The 19,707-nt window shown below is 40.7% G+C and overlaps 1 protein-coding gene across 1 annotated transcript in view; it reads right to left on the bottom strand.

Moving 5' to 3' along the window:
* The window catches only part of ANKRD22 (ankyrin repeat domain 22), a 36,054-nt gene extending 17,322 nt beyond the window's left edge, over positions 1 to 18,732 (bottom strand). Inside the window, exons 1-2 of the mRNA XM_024563454.4 lie at positions 18,410 to 18,732; positions 631 to 822 (exon numbers count right to left, since the gene is read on the bottom strand). Coding sequence (XP_024419222.2) covers positions 631 to 822; positions 18,410 to 18,430 — 213 coding nt within the window. The 5' untranslated portion in view covers positions 18,431 to 18,732. The remainder of the gene's footprint in view (positions 1 to 630; positions 823 to 18,409) is intronic.
* Between the last annotated feature and the right edge of the window lie 975 nt (positions 18,733 to 19,707).

The raw sequence follows: 19,707 nt of genomic DNA, 5'->3' as shown, positions 1-19,707 counted from the left end.
AGGGGCTCTGAAAGGACCCTCATAGCAATGGACACGTATTCTGCTCTTCCTGACCGAAGACTCCACGTCAGCTAATACTGCATTCTTAATGCCTTTCTACGTGGCTTCAAGTAACCTCTGGTTCGTGAGCTTACTTGTCCTTGGCAATTTTTTTACTAGCATCCTTTTATTCTATAAGCAAACTGTAGCACCTTCTAAGAATCAGTATATTGACATAGACGGTAAAAACCCAACTCATGAGATAGCACCAGCAGGTCAATATTTTTCCCCAGGAAATCTTTTCCCATTACTTCTGTAATAGTGACAAGGAGCTGGCAGAGAAGGGGGTGGGGGTCAAGGAAAAGCAAGGGAAGGAGAAGGCAAAGAAAAGGAAGCTCTCTCCAATCAAAAGAGTGAACTATTCTCTTCCTTTTCAGAAGTACGTGGACATAATTCGCCATAAAATATACCTGCTTCCTGAACTATATTTTATTTTGCGTTTTAGCCCAGTAAAATGTCCTCAGTATGTGTCAGTCTCTCTAAAATAAAAATTGTTGGTGTCAGGAGCTACAAGCATGAGATCCCGGTGATGCTAGGAGAAGGGAATTACCTCGGTCAGTTACTTTCTCCAGTCCGGTGTCATGGCCTTACCTGGTTTTTCAGGTTCACATCAGCATTTCTTTTCAAAAGGAAGGAAACGATTCTGAGGTGGCCCCTCCGGCAGGCACAGATCAGGGGGGTGTCTCCATTAAAGCCATCTCGAACGTTGACATAGCTGCTGTCCTCCCTCACCCACCGCCACACCTGACCAAAGTCATTCTGATAGGCTGCCTGGCAGATGGGCTGAGGAGAAAAAAACAAAAGCAGATTTTTAAATGTAAGTATAATTAAGCCACAAAAAGAAGAAAAAAATCATTATCCAGTGACAAAATTCAAGTGTTTCCTAATAGTAATATACTGCTCTGTCAGTGAGATTTTTGGTCTCGATTATGCCTAGTGTTAAGTCTAGAACAAACATCGAGTCCCTAAGGAATCTCTTTAGATTTCCTAACTTGTTTGACACAGAGAAATGTTTATCAAAGGGATGAATGAGTGAATAGATGGATGCAATAGTTCCGATTCGACTCCGTGAAGAAATTCTGTGTTGTGTTCACGGGTAGATAATTCTTGTCAGAAAAGCAGGATTTTACAGATGACACAATAGGCACTTTGGAGCAGTTTAGGGCAGTGCTAGGTGACAGAATAAAGATGCATGGCCGCCTGTACTCCAGGAACTTGGCACAGTGGAAAAAGACCTATTTAAGATAAATAACATATAAATAAATTATGTAATTGACTGCAACTAGATGTCTTTTAGAAAGCATTATAAAGAGCTTTGCAAAGCATGATGGGAGTTTAGCAACAAGACAGAAGCAGACGTCATCTCGCCACTTTCTTCCTCTGCTCTCCTGGTGGACTTCTCTCCTTTGTCAATGCCCCACGTTTAGTTACTTCCATCTGGGCCTCTGCCTTACTGCTCCCTCTGCATAAAACACTTTTTCTCCTCTCTTCACCCGGCTAATGCTCATTTATCCTTCACGTCATAACTTGATTTTCATCTTTTCTACGTCTTTCCTGACCCCAGCACTCCTTTGCAACAACTAGCATAACTGTAACTATTTTCTTAATTATTTATAACTGTGTGTTTCAGGCTAGCATGAGTCAGGAGGGGGTGAAGCAGCAGTGAGTGAGGGAAGGCACTGAAGTCAGAGGCTACAGGATTCAATCCCCACCTTATCCCCAGCCTATAACATGGGAGGCAAGACAGTAAACATCTTTGGACTGATTTTAATTGTGTAAAAGAAAAAGCAATTAGAATAATACTTAGTATGTACAAGGTGCTCAATTTATGGAGGTTATTAGTATTGCTTATTAAGTCATTCTTTAATTTGTTAACAAGGTCAAACCTGTACACTGTGCCAGCCACAGTTGCTAGGGGAGAAACGTATAAGCTACATTACTATTAACCATGTGAAATTTGTTCACTGGTTGGGGATATAAGACACACACACACACACACACACACAAGAGTAAACAATAAGAAAACAATTTTAAAGGACACAGACTTGAGCACATAAGTGCCTGCAGCTGTGAGACAGACCAGTGAGCGAGTCAATGGTACATTTGCTAATCAGCTCATGTTCTGACACAGCTAAATATTGTAATAAGTGAGCTTTAAACCCCAAGACCTACTCATGAAAGAAACATCCTAAAGAAAAGTCAACCCAATAGCAGATGAAGGGGCAAACTTCTATACCCTGCAATGAAATGAACATGTTACAGGGGTTCAAACTTGCAGTAAAAATGCAGTTACATAAATCACCCTTCCTGTTACCCTGAAGTTTTCCCTTTACCGGCCTTGTCACCGCTCGGGCTCAGCAGGGCCTCGGGGACTGTTTGGCTGACGTAGAAATGACCAGGGCAGTTGAAAGACCGTGGACCTGGTATGAGGAAACTGGGCCATAGTGCGGCTCTCCTGCTGCCTCCTGGGTGGCCGTGGATGAGTTTGTTCCTGCTGGGAGTCTGTGTCCTCGGTTACCAAATAAAGGAGTGAAGCAGAAGTTCCTTTGGGTTCTCACTCTGTGACAGTCACACTTCTAGACCTCAAATCTCTCCCCACCCTACACTGTTTCCACCTCAACTGCTAGGGTCTAAGGTTGGGGTTAGTGTTATTTAAGCACATAATTGTGATCTGATACCCAGACACTTAGGTTTAAATAACAAGTACAACACAACCAAATATAATAAGACAATGTAAAGTCACCAACTCTTAATTTTGTCAATTAAATACATTAGAAGCCATAGCATCACTTCATAAAATAAAAGGTACTTTAAATAAAAGATAAATATAAATCCAAACCAAGACTACTTTTAACAAACTATGTAAGGATACCATCACAGGGGGGAAGAAGTTCATTATATTAGATATATTTAGCCTTATGGAAAAATTTATCTCATTGTCCTTTTTTTAAAAAAAAATTTGTCCTGGCTAGTGTGGCTCAGTGGATTGAGCGCTAGCCTGTGAGCCAAAGGGTTGCCAATTCTTCCCAGTCAGGGCACAAGCCTGGGTGGTGGGCCAGGTCTCCAGTAGGGGGCGCATGAGAGGCGCCTGATTGACATACCGCTCACACATTGCTGTTTCTCCCCCTTTCTTTCTCCCTCTTTTCCCCTCTCTCTAAAAGTAAATAAACAAAATCTTTTAAAAAAATTTTTCATTATAAACCAGCAAAAATTTGCCAATGATCACTACTAATTATGGACTACCATTTGGAAATTGATGGTCTAGCATGTAGAACTTGAAAACAGGTGGCTACAGAGTTCATTTTTTCTTTCTAAATTATTGTACAACATTGTAAAAGCTAGAATATATCATGTATTAGTTGGCTTTCCAGGTTCTCTTTAAAAAAATTGAAAGATTTGGCAATACTGGTCCTTTTCCCTTAGGACACAAAATAAAGCCCTCTCTGCTTGAGCTCCTCAAAATCTCTGCTGGAACTTAACTAACACAGAAAAAGGGAAAGGTGAATAGTTTTCCTGCATGGTCACTTGATGTTTCTGAGTACTTTCTCAATCCTATTTTGGCGATATTACCTAACACATTAATCTAATCTTACCTTTCAATATTTCCTAGTCTTCCTGTATCCTAGACATAGAGTTTCTGTTTTTGAAAATTAAAGTATATGCCTGGTTCAGTCAACATACAAGTGATTTGTTGTGTGAATTGTAAAAACCGCTTTAAAAAATCTATGCTATTATAAATTATCAGTCTCCACTAGGGGGCAGCTCAGCGTCATAAAAGCACTGACGAGAAGGAGAGGAAAGCCAATAGAAAAATGCCAGTTGGCAAGCTAGGAATGCAAAAGGGGCGAGGGGTGGGGGCTGTCCATTTGGACTGAGGGAAGAGGTGTAAGTTCTGTTGGCCTCTAAAGGTCCTGGAACTCGGAGGAAGTCGATGTGTAGAGGAAACCAGTGAGAACTTGGGAAAGTACCATGATAATTCTATCCCCGAATAACTCTGAGAATGCTTCTGTCCAACTTCACTGCCAAAGTACTAGCTCAGATCTTCATAATTCTCACCAAAGACTAATGGCTACTTAACAAGCCCATAATTGGCCATACTTCTTAGTCTTACTCATTCAGTTCTAACGCATCCTCCCAAAACAGCAGCTTCCTATCACTTCCCTGCTGGAAACCTCAGTGGTGACCAACCAGATTAGGATGCTGTCCCCAGGCTGGCACACATGATTCTTCAAATCTCACAGATCCTGTCTTTCCAACTTCATTTCCCACCACTCCCCATCGCTACCCTTGACCTAAGTAAATAAAGATGAGTGTTATTGACAGCTATCTCCCCAACTAGACCGTAAACTCCATGAGAGCAGGTGTTGTGTCTGTACTTGGAGAACACTGCCTCCCCAGCCCCCAGCATATGCTTGACACAAAATGGGCAGTCAGTATATATTGGGTGAGCAAATAAGCAAATGAATAAATTATAATGAGCTTTTATTGAGCACTCATTTATTTCATTTAACCCTCACAGCAGCCCGATAGGCTAACCCTGTACTACAACCCTGTAGTATTATTAGAGCCATTCTGTACAGAGGAAACTGAGGGAGGCTGCCTTCCTTGCCAAAGTAACACAGCTCGTAGCTGACGATGCTAGGAAGCCAGTCAAGGGGACTGACTCCAGAATGCACACATTCTGGCTCTAATTACTGCAGGTAATTTTAAAACAGTCTTCAAAATGTCTTCTGGCTACAGGACTTTGTGTTTGAGACTTTTTTTGGCTGCATTTGCACCCAAAATCAAGCTACAGCCGACAGCCTTAAGAGACTGATCATTCGTCTTCTGCCCTGGCCTGTTGGTGTCCCAGCCTTCTTGGTTGTAGAACCAGGATATTTCTCCAAACTGACCTAGAACTAGCAACATCTGCCAAGAGGTAAAGAAGTGGTGGTCAGAGAGGGTGCAGGAGAAACTAGAAACATATATGGCCTAGAAGAAAATGTTTCAAGAAGAGGTACAAAGTCAAGAGAATGAAGCATTGCATAAGGAAAGATTGCTGGATTTGAACATTAGTGACCATTTAGGGATCAATTTTTATAGAGTGTGGGGCAGAAGGCAGAAGACAAGGGCCTGAGTGCATGGTCTGTGAAGAGTTAGAGGATGTGACTGGAGAGAAATTTATGGTAACTTTGGCAGTGAAAGCTAAGAATGAGCTTGCAAGTACACGGAGGAGTGTAGCAGAGTCCAGCCAACATTCTGCACGTTCGTAGGCAAAGTCAAGAGGTTATAAGAACAGCCTCCGGAAGCGAGTTTCTAAGGTGCAGTCTCAACCCTACCATGTAACAGTGTCTTGGACAAGTTACCTAAACTCTCCATTTCCTTCTCCATTTAATAATCACATCTCCTTTAGGCGGAAGTATTAAAGGTGACTGTGTAGATGAAGCACTTAGCTCAGACCTGACTCATAATAAACCCTCAATTAATGTCAGCTACACTTATAATTATCAAAGCATAGGAGCAAGCGACATGGGCAGGAGTTGTTATGCAGGAGTAGATAATTGCTCAAAGGGAGTGGAGAGGTGACAGGCTAGAGAACAAGAAGGGACGTAACTGCCTTGCTAACCAGAATGACAACTCTGGGTCTAAGGCCGAAGCAAGGGAAGAAAGAGATTTGGGGTTGGAGAGAACTTTACACGGGCTAGTGTTTTTGCCAGGAAGTCTGAGGTTTCATCTTCATGCTTTAGGTTAACTACATTTATCATAAATAGATGGACATACAACTCAGTAAATAGTAATTATGTTTACATAGATGAGTGGGGCTAATGACAGAGGAGAGGAAACTGAGTCAAGAGTGGAAGAGGCTCTTTATCACGGTGGGAAATATTTGGGACAGTCATAATGAAAGTATCTACAGGAGACGAATACAAAATACAAAATTGCTTGAAGTATCGGGTTATAAAAACACACTAAGAAGCTACAGTGGGCTGAGCCTGCAGTATAGGCCTGTTACTTTCTTTAGCAAACCTATTGTCAGGGCAGGGTGGAGAAAATGAAGGGGACAAAGAGCAAAAATTGGAAAATGTGCGACAGGCAAGCAGTATAAGAGAAGAGTGGCTCGCCATGGAATTTAGACTGGATGGTTAGCATATACCAACCAGGCAGAGACCGGTAGATTTGATGAAAAAAAAGAGCAAGACAAGCAGGTGGAAACAGAGATGGACTCGAGCAGAGTCAGTGCATGTGATCTAGTGGGAATTGTGGCCGGTTAAGAAGTTCTGACAGGAGGTAGAGGTAACAAATCCTGAGTGCTACAGACAGAGTGGCCACGTTGAGAGGCTGATTTGGAGTAGAGACAGAGGTCAGGAAAGGAGAGTGAAGCTTTGTGGATATTGAGGTCACTGAGGATCACCCCCGGGAAGAGAAAGAAAGGGGAAGTTGTGCTACAGCATCAAGGAAGGTGGAAGTGTGTCCTGGAGAACAGTAGAAAGATGTGCAAAGGTAGAGAAAGACGCAGAGCAAGGACTTCAAGTAAGAAATTGAGCGATGGGCAGAACCCAGCAGTGATAAACAGGAAATAAGGAGACTGCAGTACAGGTCACCAAGAGGTTTCAGTGAAGACACCAAGGATGGGCTAGACAGGCCAGCGGGAGACTGGAGAGAAGTAATCACGTGTGCTCCGCCTTGATTTTCCCCTGACGGCTGCCGGCCCTCTTAACCCAGTCACTGCTGGACCTTCCTTCATGTTATATAAAGGTGAAGTGGGTCAAAGACAAACTTAAAAAAATCCTTGTGCCTTTTTTGTTTGAAAGAAAAAATTTACTAAGAAATTTTAAAAATCACAGTAATGAAGAAATGAGTCATTAGAAAGAAAAGCTTGAAATTAATCATGCAAATCAGATAAGGGGTTAATGTCCAAAATTTATAAAGTACTTATAAAACTCAACACCAAAAAAACAAACAAACCCATAAACAACCCAATTATAAAATAAGAACTTGTAAAAATGACCCATGGACAAGAACAACAGCGGGGAGGATTGAATGTGGGAAAGAGGGAGTGGACAGGGAAGGGGAGAGCAACAGGGGGGAAATGGGGACAACTAAAAAAATTTTGAACAACAACAAATTTTTTTTTAAAAAAAGGGCAAAAGACCTGAATAGACACTTCTCCAAAGAGGACATACAGAGGGCCAATAGACATATGAAAAGATGCTCAACTTCACTAATCATCAGAGAAATGCAAATTAAAACCACAGTGGATACCATCTCAGACCTGTCAGAATGGCCACCATCAATAAATCAACAAACAAGTGCCAGGGAGGATGTGGAGAAAGGGGAAGCCTTCTGCACTGTGATAGGAATACAGACTGGGGCAGCCACTGTGGAAAGCAGTAGGGAGACAGCTCAAAAATTAAAAATGGATCTTCCTACTGACCCAGGAATCCCACTTCTGGGAATATATCCAAAAGAACCCTATATCCAAAACGCTAATTCCAAAGGACATAATAAGCACCCCTCCCCTATGTTCATTGCAGTGTTATTTACAATTGCCAAGATAAGGAAGCAGCCCAAGTGCCCATCATTAGATAAGTGGATAAAACAATGATGGGACATTTACACAAAGGAATACTGCTCAGCCATGAAAAAGAAGGAAAATTTTACCCTTTGTGAGAGTATGGATGGACCTGGAAAACATTATGGTAAGTGAAATAAGCCAGAAAAATAAGCCAGTCAGTCAAATTCCACATGATTTCACTCATATATGGAATCCGATGAACAAATTGAACAAACAAGGAAAACGGGGACAGACTCACAGGTGGAGAGCAGATGATGGCTAGGGCGTAGAGGGATTGGGCAAAAAGAAAAAGGATTCATGGACATGGACCACAGTGTGGTGATTGCTGGGGAGCATAAGGGAACTAAATGGTAGTGTAAAAAGTACAACAGAGTAAATTTTAAAAATCTAACCAGTGTTTATTATTTTTCCCTAAGATTTCTTAATTTTTAGAGGAAGAAAGATATCTTTCTAGCTGTGATATTTATTATACTTGGAGCAGTGCAAAATGTGATTGCGTTAAATAATATATAGAGAATATTTCAGTTATCATCAACATGCTGGATATGTCACGTACTGCCAAGAGACACTGCTCAAAATTTAGGGTCTGGGACGGTGGGACAGGGGTGGGGCTCTGGCACCAAGTCCTTGACCCTTCAGTGGGAAGACTAAAGTGTACAAAAGGTTGCTCCTCTGGTGATGGAAGGAGATTAGACTTGGGACGCGGAACACACAGTACAATACACAGATGATGCAGTACAGAATTTTACACCTTAGTCAAAGAGAAACAGGACTTTGAAAACCAGGCAAAAATCACTGGTACCTTACACTCTAGGAAATAGGAAACATGAAGCCCAATTTCAGTAATTATAACTGCAATTAAAAAAACCTAAGACATAGTAATGTGGTAGAGAGTGCCTGGGCTGGGAGACAGTCCCTGTAGACTGAGAGCTTGAGGAAGGCTTCTTGGAGGAGGGGAGGTGTGGGCTGATGCATGATTTGGCTTAAATTAAAGCAAAGATATAAAGACAGAAGAACATGGAATATTCCAGAATAGCTGGAATGCTGTGAGCAAAGACAAGTGTAATCGACACTAGAGAGAAAAGTTAGTTGATCAGTGGGCTCTATTAATTCTGTGTCTGTGTTTTCTATTCTTTCTCCAACAAGGTCTACTTGAGAGATGCTGTCTTCACTGCCAGGGAGCTAAAGAAGCCCCATTGCCACACTTCAGACTCAGAGGCTCTGAGGTCACAATGAGGAAGACCGGGAAAGGGCAAGAAAGCCTTTGCCTCCAATAGTGAGGAGAAACGGCAGAGGAGGAGTGGGTTCTAGCTGGTAGAATCGAACAAAGCCAAAGCCCTGGGACCTTTCCACTACCTCAGACCACCAAAGGGGTAAATGCCAGGCAAACAGGTGGGGCAGGGTGGGGGTGGGGAGGCTGTGAAGAAAATCTTCTTTGCGGTATTTGTCAATTTCAGTGATGTAACTACTTCCACTCCCACTTCCTCCATTTCAAACTTACCAAGGAGAGGTCACTGAATTTGGAGTTGGGCAAAATCAGCTCTCACAAGAAATCAGTTCCAGTCGGTGCCAGCTGACTCCAGCCAGCACTGACATGTAGTCACCTGACTCCAACAGCAACTGACGCATCGTCTCAAGACTCCTCTGTACTGTCTGCCCCAACCTTCCGGAGGGGTGAGCTGGGGAACGGCCCAGGACTTGGACTCTTAGTAAGCAGTGTCTCCAAACACTCAATGGACAAAACAGGTATTTTTACACTCTCTCTATTTGGGAGAGAAATGACAAGTAACAGTAAAAGACTAAGAGCTATAATAGCTACTGAATATGAATTTTTCCCTACATGACAGCTACACAGCTACCAAGAACTTCACAAACATTTCATTTAATCCCACAGCGATCTTGGTCTGGGGATAGTTATGCCCCCGACTGGCTGATGAGGAAACTGAGGCTCAGAGCTGTAAATAACTAGTAAGAAGCAGAACTGGAATTCATATCCTAGTCTGTCCCACTCGAGAGCCAGTGTTTAACCTACAGTGACTCTCCCACCTTCACACTCCCTTATGTACTAAGTCATCAGGAACTCTACCCACAAAGGTTCCAGAAGCTTCTATAGCTCTTGATTATTTTCTTCAATTCAGTTTAAGAGAACTTGAGCTCTCAATACTCACCAGGTACCGTGTGAGGCTCCAGGGATACAGAGATGGATAAAACCCAGTAGGCACTCACATGGGTACTTCCCATATTCTGCATCACACTGCAGTTGAAATGTACCTCAAATTCATCCACCAGCCTAATACAACCACCAATAGGACAGCTTCCTTCCGGGAGGCTGCCCCTCTTGCAGCTCACCAATTCGTTCTTCCACAGCTGCCAGAGCAACATTTTAAACCTTAATTGGGTCATATCATTCCTCTTCCTCAAACCCTTCCACTGCTTTCCATAGTGTTAGAATACAGTCAGTGTCCGTCATCTTGGCCTACGAGGCCTGCACGACCCAGCCCTGGCAGCCCCCCCCACTGCGGCCCCTGTCACTCCCACTGCCGCCTGGGCTCCAGGGCTCCCCGTCCAACAGTGGCCACCCAAGGGTGGGGAGGGCCACGCTGAACTTACATTATTTAGGATGATCAAAGAACAGTGATAACAAAAAGCAAGTCAATATTTAGCCAGTGCTATGAGTCTCTAAATCTGTATGAACATTGCAACCTCTCATTGCCTGCACCTAGATGAACTGCTGTGACCGGAATGCCCTTCGCAAACCACTCAATTATTCCGATAGGCCCAGCATCTTATTTTCTATTTATGGCTTATTAACAGCATACATTTATTTCTCACAGTTCTGGAGGCTGGAAGTCTAAAATCGAGGTGCCAACAATTTCTGTATTTGCTGAGGGCTCTCTGGTTCACAGAGCGCTGTCTTTTCGATGTCTCCTCACATGGCTGAGGGGGTGCGGGGCCTCTCTGGAGCCTGGGGCCTCTTTTTTTAAGGACACTAATTCCATTCATGAGGGCCGTACCTTTAGGATCTAATCGCCTCCCAAAGTCCTCACCTCCTACTACCGTCACCTAGGATTCAACATGCGAATTTCGTGGGGACACAAACATTCAGACCATAGAAAATTGTTACATCCACAGGTTTTTGAATATAAAACACTGAAAAGACACGCAAATAAAAGACTCCCTATTACTCCTATCTTCTTACTAATCGAGCTGTCTTGTTTATTCTTACAGATTCTCTTCATGTAATAAGGGATATTAGAAGCAAATGTGAATATGTAGTTTTATCTACTCCATTCTTATTTATTTCAAGTAATACCATACCCTTGGCATTTCTGATACTGCTTTTTGACCGTAGCAGAGTGCTTTTGCATAAAGGACATCCTAGATGTTGTGTGACAGTTATATTGCATTGCACGCAGGTAGCCTGATTTGTTTAACCAAAAAACATCTCTCTGTCACCTTTTGATAGGCACTTCGGTATCTTCCATATTCACTGTTCTAATATATTCCAGAAACCTGTTAGTATTCCTATAAGACAAATGCCCAGAACCAGAATTGGTGGGGTAAAAAGGATAGGTATTTGTAATCTTGACAAATGTTGAAAAGATTTCAACATTTACCCTTCCCGGGGTTTGTACCATTTATTCTCTCGTCAGCAATGTACATAGAGCCTGTCACCCACACCCACAGCTTCATGGCCTCTTGTCCACCCAATAGGTGAAAAATGGTCCTTGTGTCTCTAAGAAATAAGAAACCGTTCTCAGGAGCTACTCCGGTAGACTGATTCTCTTTGGACAACAGGCCCAACTTTTCATGCTTCGGATTCGTCCTACATCTATCTCCTCTGTTTGGGACACTCTTTACCCAAAGAAGGAGCTGGTAAGACTGTAAGGGGGGACAATTTTGTTCCAGTTATTTGGCATTTTCTTTTTCCATATCATGGAAAGGTACCATGTTCAGTGCTGCACAAAATCTCACCCAGCTCTCTTGGTTTGTAAATATTGGAGCTATAACTCAGAGAGGTTAAATGACTTCCCCAAAGTCCCATAGACTTCCTGGCACAATCAGAACTAAATTATAGGCTTTCTTGATTTCTAGTCCAGTGGCCTTTCCACTAGTCACAACTCATTCTGTCTTCCCTGAGTTCCCCCCAACTACACTAGCTCTCCCAATAAGCCCTGCTCAACCTAAACTGCGCTCTCTGGATACTGTATATTTCAAACCAATCCCTCTGTTCTTTGAACTATGTACCCTTTTTCTATAGTAACATCTGAAAAATAGGTCCATTCCTAAAAAATTAATATTAAGAGTATGTGTGTGCATCGGCATGTGCATGTATGTTGTGTGTGTTGCATGTATGCACATGCATGCTATATGTTATCTATCCCTCTGTTCTTAGATCACCTTATCATTAGACTTTCCCAAGTCTAAAGAGATACATCTTTGTGATATAATTATCAAGACATTCCTTCTAAAGCCTGTTTCCCCAGCTGACAGAGTCAAGCATCTACAGAAGATTCTATACATCTGCTAAATACGAATTCCTAATCTCTTTACGTTCTTCTATAGCCTCCTTTTTTCCAATTTTTTGCAATACTTTGCAGTATAATACTTCTCATCTGCAACGTAGGGGTAGGATGTACCTCAGGGAACCTGGATTCAGTTTACCCCATTTTTCACTAAGGGAAAGAGCAGTAGTGCATCCTAGTGGAGAACAGCAGAGTGGATAAGACCAACTCCTTTTTGGCACATGAGGCCCCTGTTGAGACAGCAGGTAGAGAAAGAACTTAGCGTGTTCATCAGTGATATAAGCAGAATTTCCCTGAGTGTACAAACATAGGTTTCATATCCCAGCCTCTGTTCTCTAGCCATTAAGTACATTTTAGCTACATAACTCTGGGCAAGTTACTTGACATTTCTTTGCTTCACTTTTTCAATTGTAAAATAAGGATATAATTGTTGTATGAAGTGTGTTAATACACATATAGTGTTTAGAACATGGCCAGATATATAACATCCTCATTAAATGTTTGCAAATGTACAAACATAATGTAAATAATATGAATATAAATATGTTCGATAAAGGTCTAAATGAATCAACTGTGTTTAAAAGTCCAGCTTACATAGCTGAGGTTGACTATTCCAAGTTAGGTTCTCTCACTGGGCTCTAAGCATATCCTCTATTGCAGGTGTTAGGCTCAACTCTGAGAAACTCCCTCATTCTCCCCTTCTTTCTTAAAAACATATTGGAAGCAATGTAAATGCCCAGTGATAAATGAATGGATAAAAAAAAGTATGGCACAGCCCTGGCCAGGTGGCTCAGCTGGTTGGAGCATCATCCCATATACCAAAAGGCTGCAGGTTCAATTCCCTGTCAGGGCACATACCTAGGATGTGGGTTCGATCCCTGGTTGGAGCGCATATGGAAGGCAACTGATCAATGTTTCTCTCCCACATGGATGTCTCTCTCCCTCTCTCCCCTCCTTCCACTCTCTCTAAAATCAATAAACATGTCCTTGGGTGAAGATGTTTTTTTTAATGTGACACACACAATGGAATATTATTCAGCCAAAAAAAGAAGGAAACCATGCCATTTGGGACAACATGGCTGGACATCAAGGGCGTTCGTTATGCTAAGTGAAACAAGTCAGACAGGAAAAGATAAGTGTTGTATGATCTCACCGACATGTGGGATATAAAAACAAACAAGCAAAAATTAGATATGGAGCACATGAATGTGGAGAACAGATTGGTGGTTATCCGAGGTCAAGGGTTCGCATTTCCAGTTATAAAGTGAATGAGTCCTGGGGATATAATGCACAGCATGGCAACTGTAGGTAAAAACACTGTATTGAGTATTTGAAAGTTTCTAGGAGAATGGATCTTGAAAGTTCTTGTCAAAAGAAAAAAATTATAACTATAATGGTGATAGATATTAACTGGATATATTGTGGTGATGATTTTACAATATGTACAAATATTGAATCATTATATTTTCTACCTGAAACTAATATAATGTTATATCAATTATACATCAATTTTAAAAATATTATCATATATATCATGCACATACAATACATATATATGATATATATACATATCATAACTATTAGCAATGCAAGGCTCTGAAGGGCAGCAGAATATTCAACCCAAAGTACACCTCTCAGCATAACAAATACTGTGAGCTAAAGGCAACTGAGAAGTTAATACAGGAAAGCTCTTTACCCTACCCTTACTTAGCTAAAAGCAGGACATAAATTTGCGAAGATGTGCCCCCTTGCCTCTTTAACAGGAAGGACAAAAGTTACCCTTGTTGGCCCAGAGAAGGTACTAAAGGATTCTACATAATAAAATTTATCAACTAGCCTTTATCTTCCATTAGCTCCCCTATATATTTACCTTCCCATAATTTGCCACTCCTAGAAACTCAGTCTCTTTCCTCTATCTCCCCACTGAACATTTATTGTTCTGTTGTTAAGATGCTATGTGAGCACAAGTTCCAACTACCCATTAAGTTACTCATCCCATGTACACGTGATGCAGGTGTGACTAAGCTGGCTTGTTTTTCTCCTGTTAATCTTTCTGTTGTCAGTCTATCTTACGGGGCCCCAGCCAATGCACCTAAGATGAGTAAAGCAGAAAAGGATCTTCTTCCTCCCCTACAGCTTTACAGGTATAATGAACCTCTATCAACCTGGAGGACTTCTCACATGCCAAGTGGGAAGCTGAACTTTACTAAAAGTTTAAATAAAAATAGTTGTTTCAAGGGAATAGGGCAGGACTGGATGTTTCTTGCCCTGTTCTCATTTAGTGGTTCACATTCTTTACATCAACGAAATGCCAAGTAGTTAGTATAGGACAAATGAGAGATTGGTACATAACAGATGAGCAACTTATGTTTAAATATTTGAGAGATTACTCCAGAGCTCCTCGACCTTTTGTGAATGATAGATGGACAAGTGTCACAGAGGGTTCCACCCCAGACCTTCTGCATCAAAACACCAGAGGGTGAGGCTAAGTTTTTCTTTCTTTCTTTTTCCACTCACATGTAACTCCCCAATGCAACTGGAACAAGTAACCTCAGCTTTCCTCCAACTTAAAAGAACCCATTTCTCTTCTGCTGTTTCTCTTTTGTCCATCACTGTAGTCAGATTATTCTAATTTTGGACATTTAATAGCACAGTTTTAGTCCAGGTATCAAGAAGTTGATGTGCAGGGATATTAATGATTTTCTAAATCTTTGGCAGAATCAGTGTAGCTCTAAAACCCATTGCCCTGGCATACCATGAAATCTGAAAACTAAAAATGAGACGTGTCTAAACCCATCAGCCAAACTGGATAATCTCTACAGGGAGTTCGGTGAAGGCGCCCCTCACACTAATGGGAAATCTCCTGGGTTCAGGGCTGCTGGAGTGTAATGAGACAGCAGAATAAACACACACCCACACCGCCATTCCACAAACAGCATCCCCACCACAGATGTCATGCTGGAAGATTCAACACTCACTCTTAAAACAAACCTACTACTCAAACTAGTTCTGCATGTATCTTTACATACCATCATTTATGGCTACTTTTACAAGAAGAAGGAGGAGGAAGAGAAGCTGGTATCAAGAGGAATTCTGATGATTGAGAAATTATTTTTGAAAAAAGGTAAACAATTTTCTTTCTGGAAATGACTGAGTTTTCAGGTGTTTCATATTGCTGATACAAAAGTAGTAAACAATGAGTAGAATTAAATGGAAGAGCCTAGAATCTAACCATAAATGACCCCGAATAGTTGCAGCAATGTTGAGAAAGAAGAACAAAGTAGAAGAGATCACCATACCTGATCTCAAACTATATTACAAGGCCACTGTAATCAAAACAGTATGGTACTGTCATAAGAACAGACACATGGATCAATGGAACAGAATAGAGAGCCCAGAAATAAACCCATGTCTCTATGGTCAATTAATATTCAACAAAGGGGGCAGAAGCATAAAATGGAGTAAAAAATAGCCTTTTCATCAAATGGTGTTGGGAGATCTGGACAGCTACATGCAAAAAAAAAAAAAAGAAACTTGACCACCAACTTACACCATATAGAAAAATAAACTCAAGATGGATAAAAGACTTAAACATAAGTTGTGACACCATAAAAGTCCTAGAGGAGAACATAGGCAGGAAAATCTCAGATACTCCATGCAGCAATATTTTCACTGATAGGTCCCTTAGAGCAAGGGACATAAAGGAAAGAATAAACAAATGGGATTACATCAAATTAAAGAGCTTTTGCACTGCTAAAGGAAACATTGGTAAAATGAAAAGGGAACCAACTGTGTGGGAAAATATATTTGCCAATGATACCTTGTACAAGGGTTTGATCTACAAAATATATAAAGAACTCACATAACTCCACGTCAGGAAGAAAAATAATCCAATTAAAAAACTGGCATAGGACCTGAACAGATACTTCTCCAAGGAGGACAAACAGAGGGCCCAAAGACGTATGAAAGGATGCTCAGCATCACTAGCCATCAGAGAGATGAGAATTAGAACCGCAATGAGATACCAGTTCACACTGATCAGATTGACCAACAAATCAACAGACAACAAGTGTTGGAGAGGTTGTGGAGAAAAGAGAACCCTAGTACACTATTGGTGGGAATGCAGACTGGTGTAGCCACTGTGGAAAAGAGTATGGAATTTCCTCAAAAAACTAAAAATGGAACTGTCTTTGGACCGGGTAATGCCACTGCTGGGATTATACCCTAAGAATCCTGAAACACCAATTCAAAAGAACCTGTGTACCCCAATGTTCATAGCAGCACAATTTACAATAGCCAAGTGCTGTAAACAGTCTAAGTGCCCATCAGTAAATAAGTGGATCAAAAAATTATGGTACATTTACATGGAATACTACACAGCAGAGAGAAAGAAGGATCTCTTACTCTTCACAACAGCATGGATGGAACTGGAGAGCATTATGCTAAATGAAATAATCCAGGGGATGAAAGAAAAATACTGTATGATCTCACCTGTAAGTGGAAGCTAATCAACAAAACAAACAAGCAGCCAAATACAGCCAGAGACTTGGAAATAAAGAACAAACTGAGAGTAACCAGAGGGAAGAGGGGAAAGGGATAATGGGGAAAATAAGGGGAAGGGCCGTCAAGGGACGTGTATAAAGGACACAAAGACAAAGCCCGAGGGGAGGTAGGATTGAGGATGGGAGGTGGGGCAGGGGAGAGTAGTGGGGGGAAAATGGAGACAACTGTACTTGAACAAAAATAAAAAATTATAAATAAATAAATATCATAGTAAATCAAAGTTGCATTGTCCTCAATATACCTTAAAGTAAAGCATATATTCCACTTCTGGGTACATTTTCATTGTTGATACTCGAAAGTAATTCAACATGTCTTGCTTTGCCTTGCCTTTCATTTCCTTGCCTCAACCACTTGCCAAATCAACACACAATAAACAAACAATTACACTGCTCATGCAAAGACTTTTTTTCAACGTATTATTCCCGGGGCCTAGACTGCAGCCTAGCTGTCCAGTAGCTGTGCCCAGTGTGGTGTGTGGACCCACAGCATAAGCATCAAGGGTCTGATATGCATAATCTTGGGCCCCACTCAGCCCAACAGAATAACGATCTGCACTTAAACTAGATCTTGGGGTGATGGGTATGCACATTAAAATTTGAAAAGCACTAGCCCAGGGCAGTGTTCCTCTTCCACTGGTGGTAAACTGATCACCTACATCAGAATCACCAGGATGTTCTTCTAAAAGCAGGTTTCTGGACACTACCACGGACCGAGTGAAACAAACTCTCTGGGGTGGAGGCCCTTGAAACTGCATTTTAAACACTATTTTTCTCACGGACACTTAGGCAGTCTAAAGCTTGAGAGTTCTGAGTAGCATTTTAGAGCATTACAAGTGTTGTCATTTTCATCTAGGTGAGCTTTACACCAGGCCAAAGTCACTGGGCATGACATACCGAGACTTACAAACTAACCACACACGCACACACAAATGGCATTAAAAATAACTGCAAATGGAGAGAAACTGCATTTAGTACTGGACGAACCACCTGATGAGGTTCTGCTGAGCATGTCTAATGAAATGCAGACTAACCGGTTAAAGTGTTAGAGAGAACAAACAGTGAATAATAATGTCATCCCATCTCCAGTGCTTGTTTAATCATTACTCACTTGTACTCCTTTGAAATGTACTTAAAAATCAATTTTATTCTAATAGGTTACTTTCAATACAGGATAAAGCATTTTTTGTATTCATCAGATGTGAAAAGAAATAACTCAAAAATGTATTTAAAAACCTGTTGGTTTTATTTCTCTTCTATACAGAGAAAGTCTTTATTAATAATTGCTGGAGGTGAATTTCCTTTCATATACCAAGCTGAAAGGTGTTACTCGATACATGTGTTTCCATAAAACAACCAGTCTATCATTAGTATGTTTAGAAAATGCAATTAGATACAATTTTCACTTTCCCTCTGGATGTCTGACATCAGAAAAACTCCACTCAAATTCCATTTTTGCAAGGTCCACATTACCCCTGCAACCACGTGGACATTCTGAATTGTTGTATTCCTCTCTACTTACATGTAGCTAACATTTTTGAATTGCCAGTTTGCCTTAAGATATGAAAAATACCAGAAAGAGCAACATGCAGGTCTTTGTTTTGACTTGCTCTCACAGAAAGTTAAACAGAAGGAAAGGAGACATTAACAGGGATAGGAAGTTACTACATTTGAAAAACATGAGCAGTTTTTAACACCATTGTTGTCTTACTTTCAGAAAGATTCCATACCTCAGAGTACAGGATTCCCATGCCGGTCCCTCACAGGCTTTCTTCACCTACACAGCTTCCTGAATCCTCCGGAGGTATTTCTGATTAACATCAAAATGCTTCCCGTCAAAGAGGAAGATTCCAGAAGCCCAGGTCAGTGGCAAACGCTCTGTTTCCACACCTGCCAGTGCTTTTCTAGCAACACAGGCAGCTACACCACCTTGTACAGGGACCAACCCAATGAGACAAAGGCATTAGTTACCTAGCGATGACCCACGCGGTGCATCATCTCCTGTTACAAACAACCCTGAGAAACCGGTTTCTGAGTTTTACCTGCTCTGCCAGTGGTAGCGAGTAGAAAGAAAGAAGCGAAGTTGAGAAGGAGAGGAAAGTTCTCACTCACATTGGCAGGAAGAACGCTGAGTTCAAAATAGGGTAGTGCGTTTAGGACATTTCCTAATTGAACTCTGGTTTTCAGAAGCTATTGAGAAAGGCTGGAAACCAACAAACTTGCGTTTTGCTTGCTTGACCTTCATGAAAAATAATCTTCAAAACTGTCATTATGGATTATTTTTTTCTCTTTAAGTACAGATAAGTTTATTCTTCCTTGATGTTGGTTAATATATACTACTTAAAAATAATAAATTAATAAGTTAAGGTCAATTTATAAGCTAGTATACATACATTATTCTGTTTCTATATATAAATTATTATTTTATATTTTTATAAAAATATATTATTTCCCATATTTAAATGTGTTCATATTCACATTCAAGGCCTCTTTGAATAAAATTTGAGCAACTCAAATTGAAAAAACTAAACTCTTTGAAGAATCAATCCATTTACATCCTAGTTAATTACATTATAGTAAAAGGTTTAAATTACATTTATAGCATTACTATATTTAAGTCTTCTTTTTAGGCACTTCAATTATGAGTCTAACAGGTAATACTTTTCCAGCTAATTAAATGGTCTTATACATTTAATAAATTGTATTAATATAATAAATATTAAGTTGTCTTAAACATTCTAATCCTGTTTACGAATTTAGCCAAATTATTTTCTAATATTCAATTTAAAAACTGTAAGTCTAAAATAAAGTACTCTATTTACACATTTTAAATGGAATCACCAGGCCACCTGTGAAACTTGCTAATATGCCAAATCTCTTAAACATAAACATACTATATACTTAATATCAGATATTCAACATTTTTCTCTGAACTTAACACAATCACAGCAAAATGTTAAAATCCCCATACACTCCCATGAAAGAAACAGCTCAACCATTCCAAGCATTCTGATGGGATTGTTCTAAT

Source organism: Desmodus rotundus, chromosome 4, assembly GCF_022682495.2.
Source record: "Desmodus rotundus isolate HL8 chromosome 4, HLdesRot8A.1, whole genome shotgun sequence".
Lineage (NCBI taxonomy): Eukaryota > Metazoa > Chordata > Mammalia > Chiroptera > Phyllostomidae > Desmodus > Desmodus rotundus.
The sequence above is the reverse complement of the archived record's forward strand: the minus strand, read 5'-3'. Positions and strand labels throughout refer to the sequence as shown.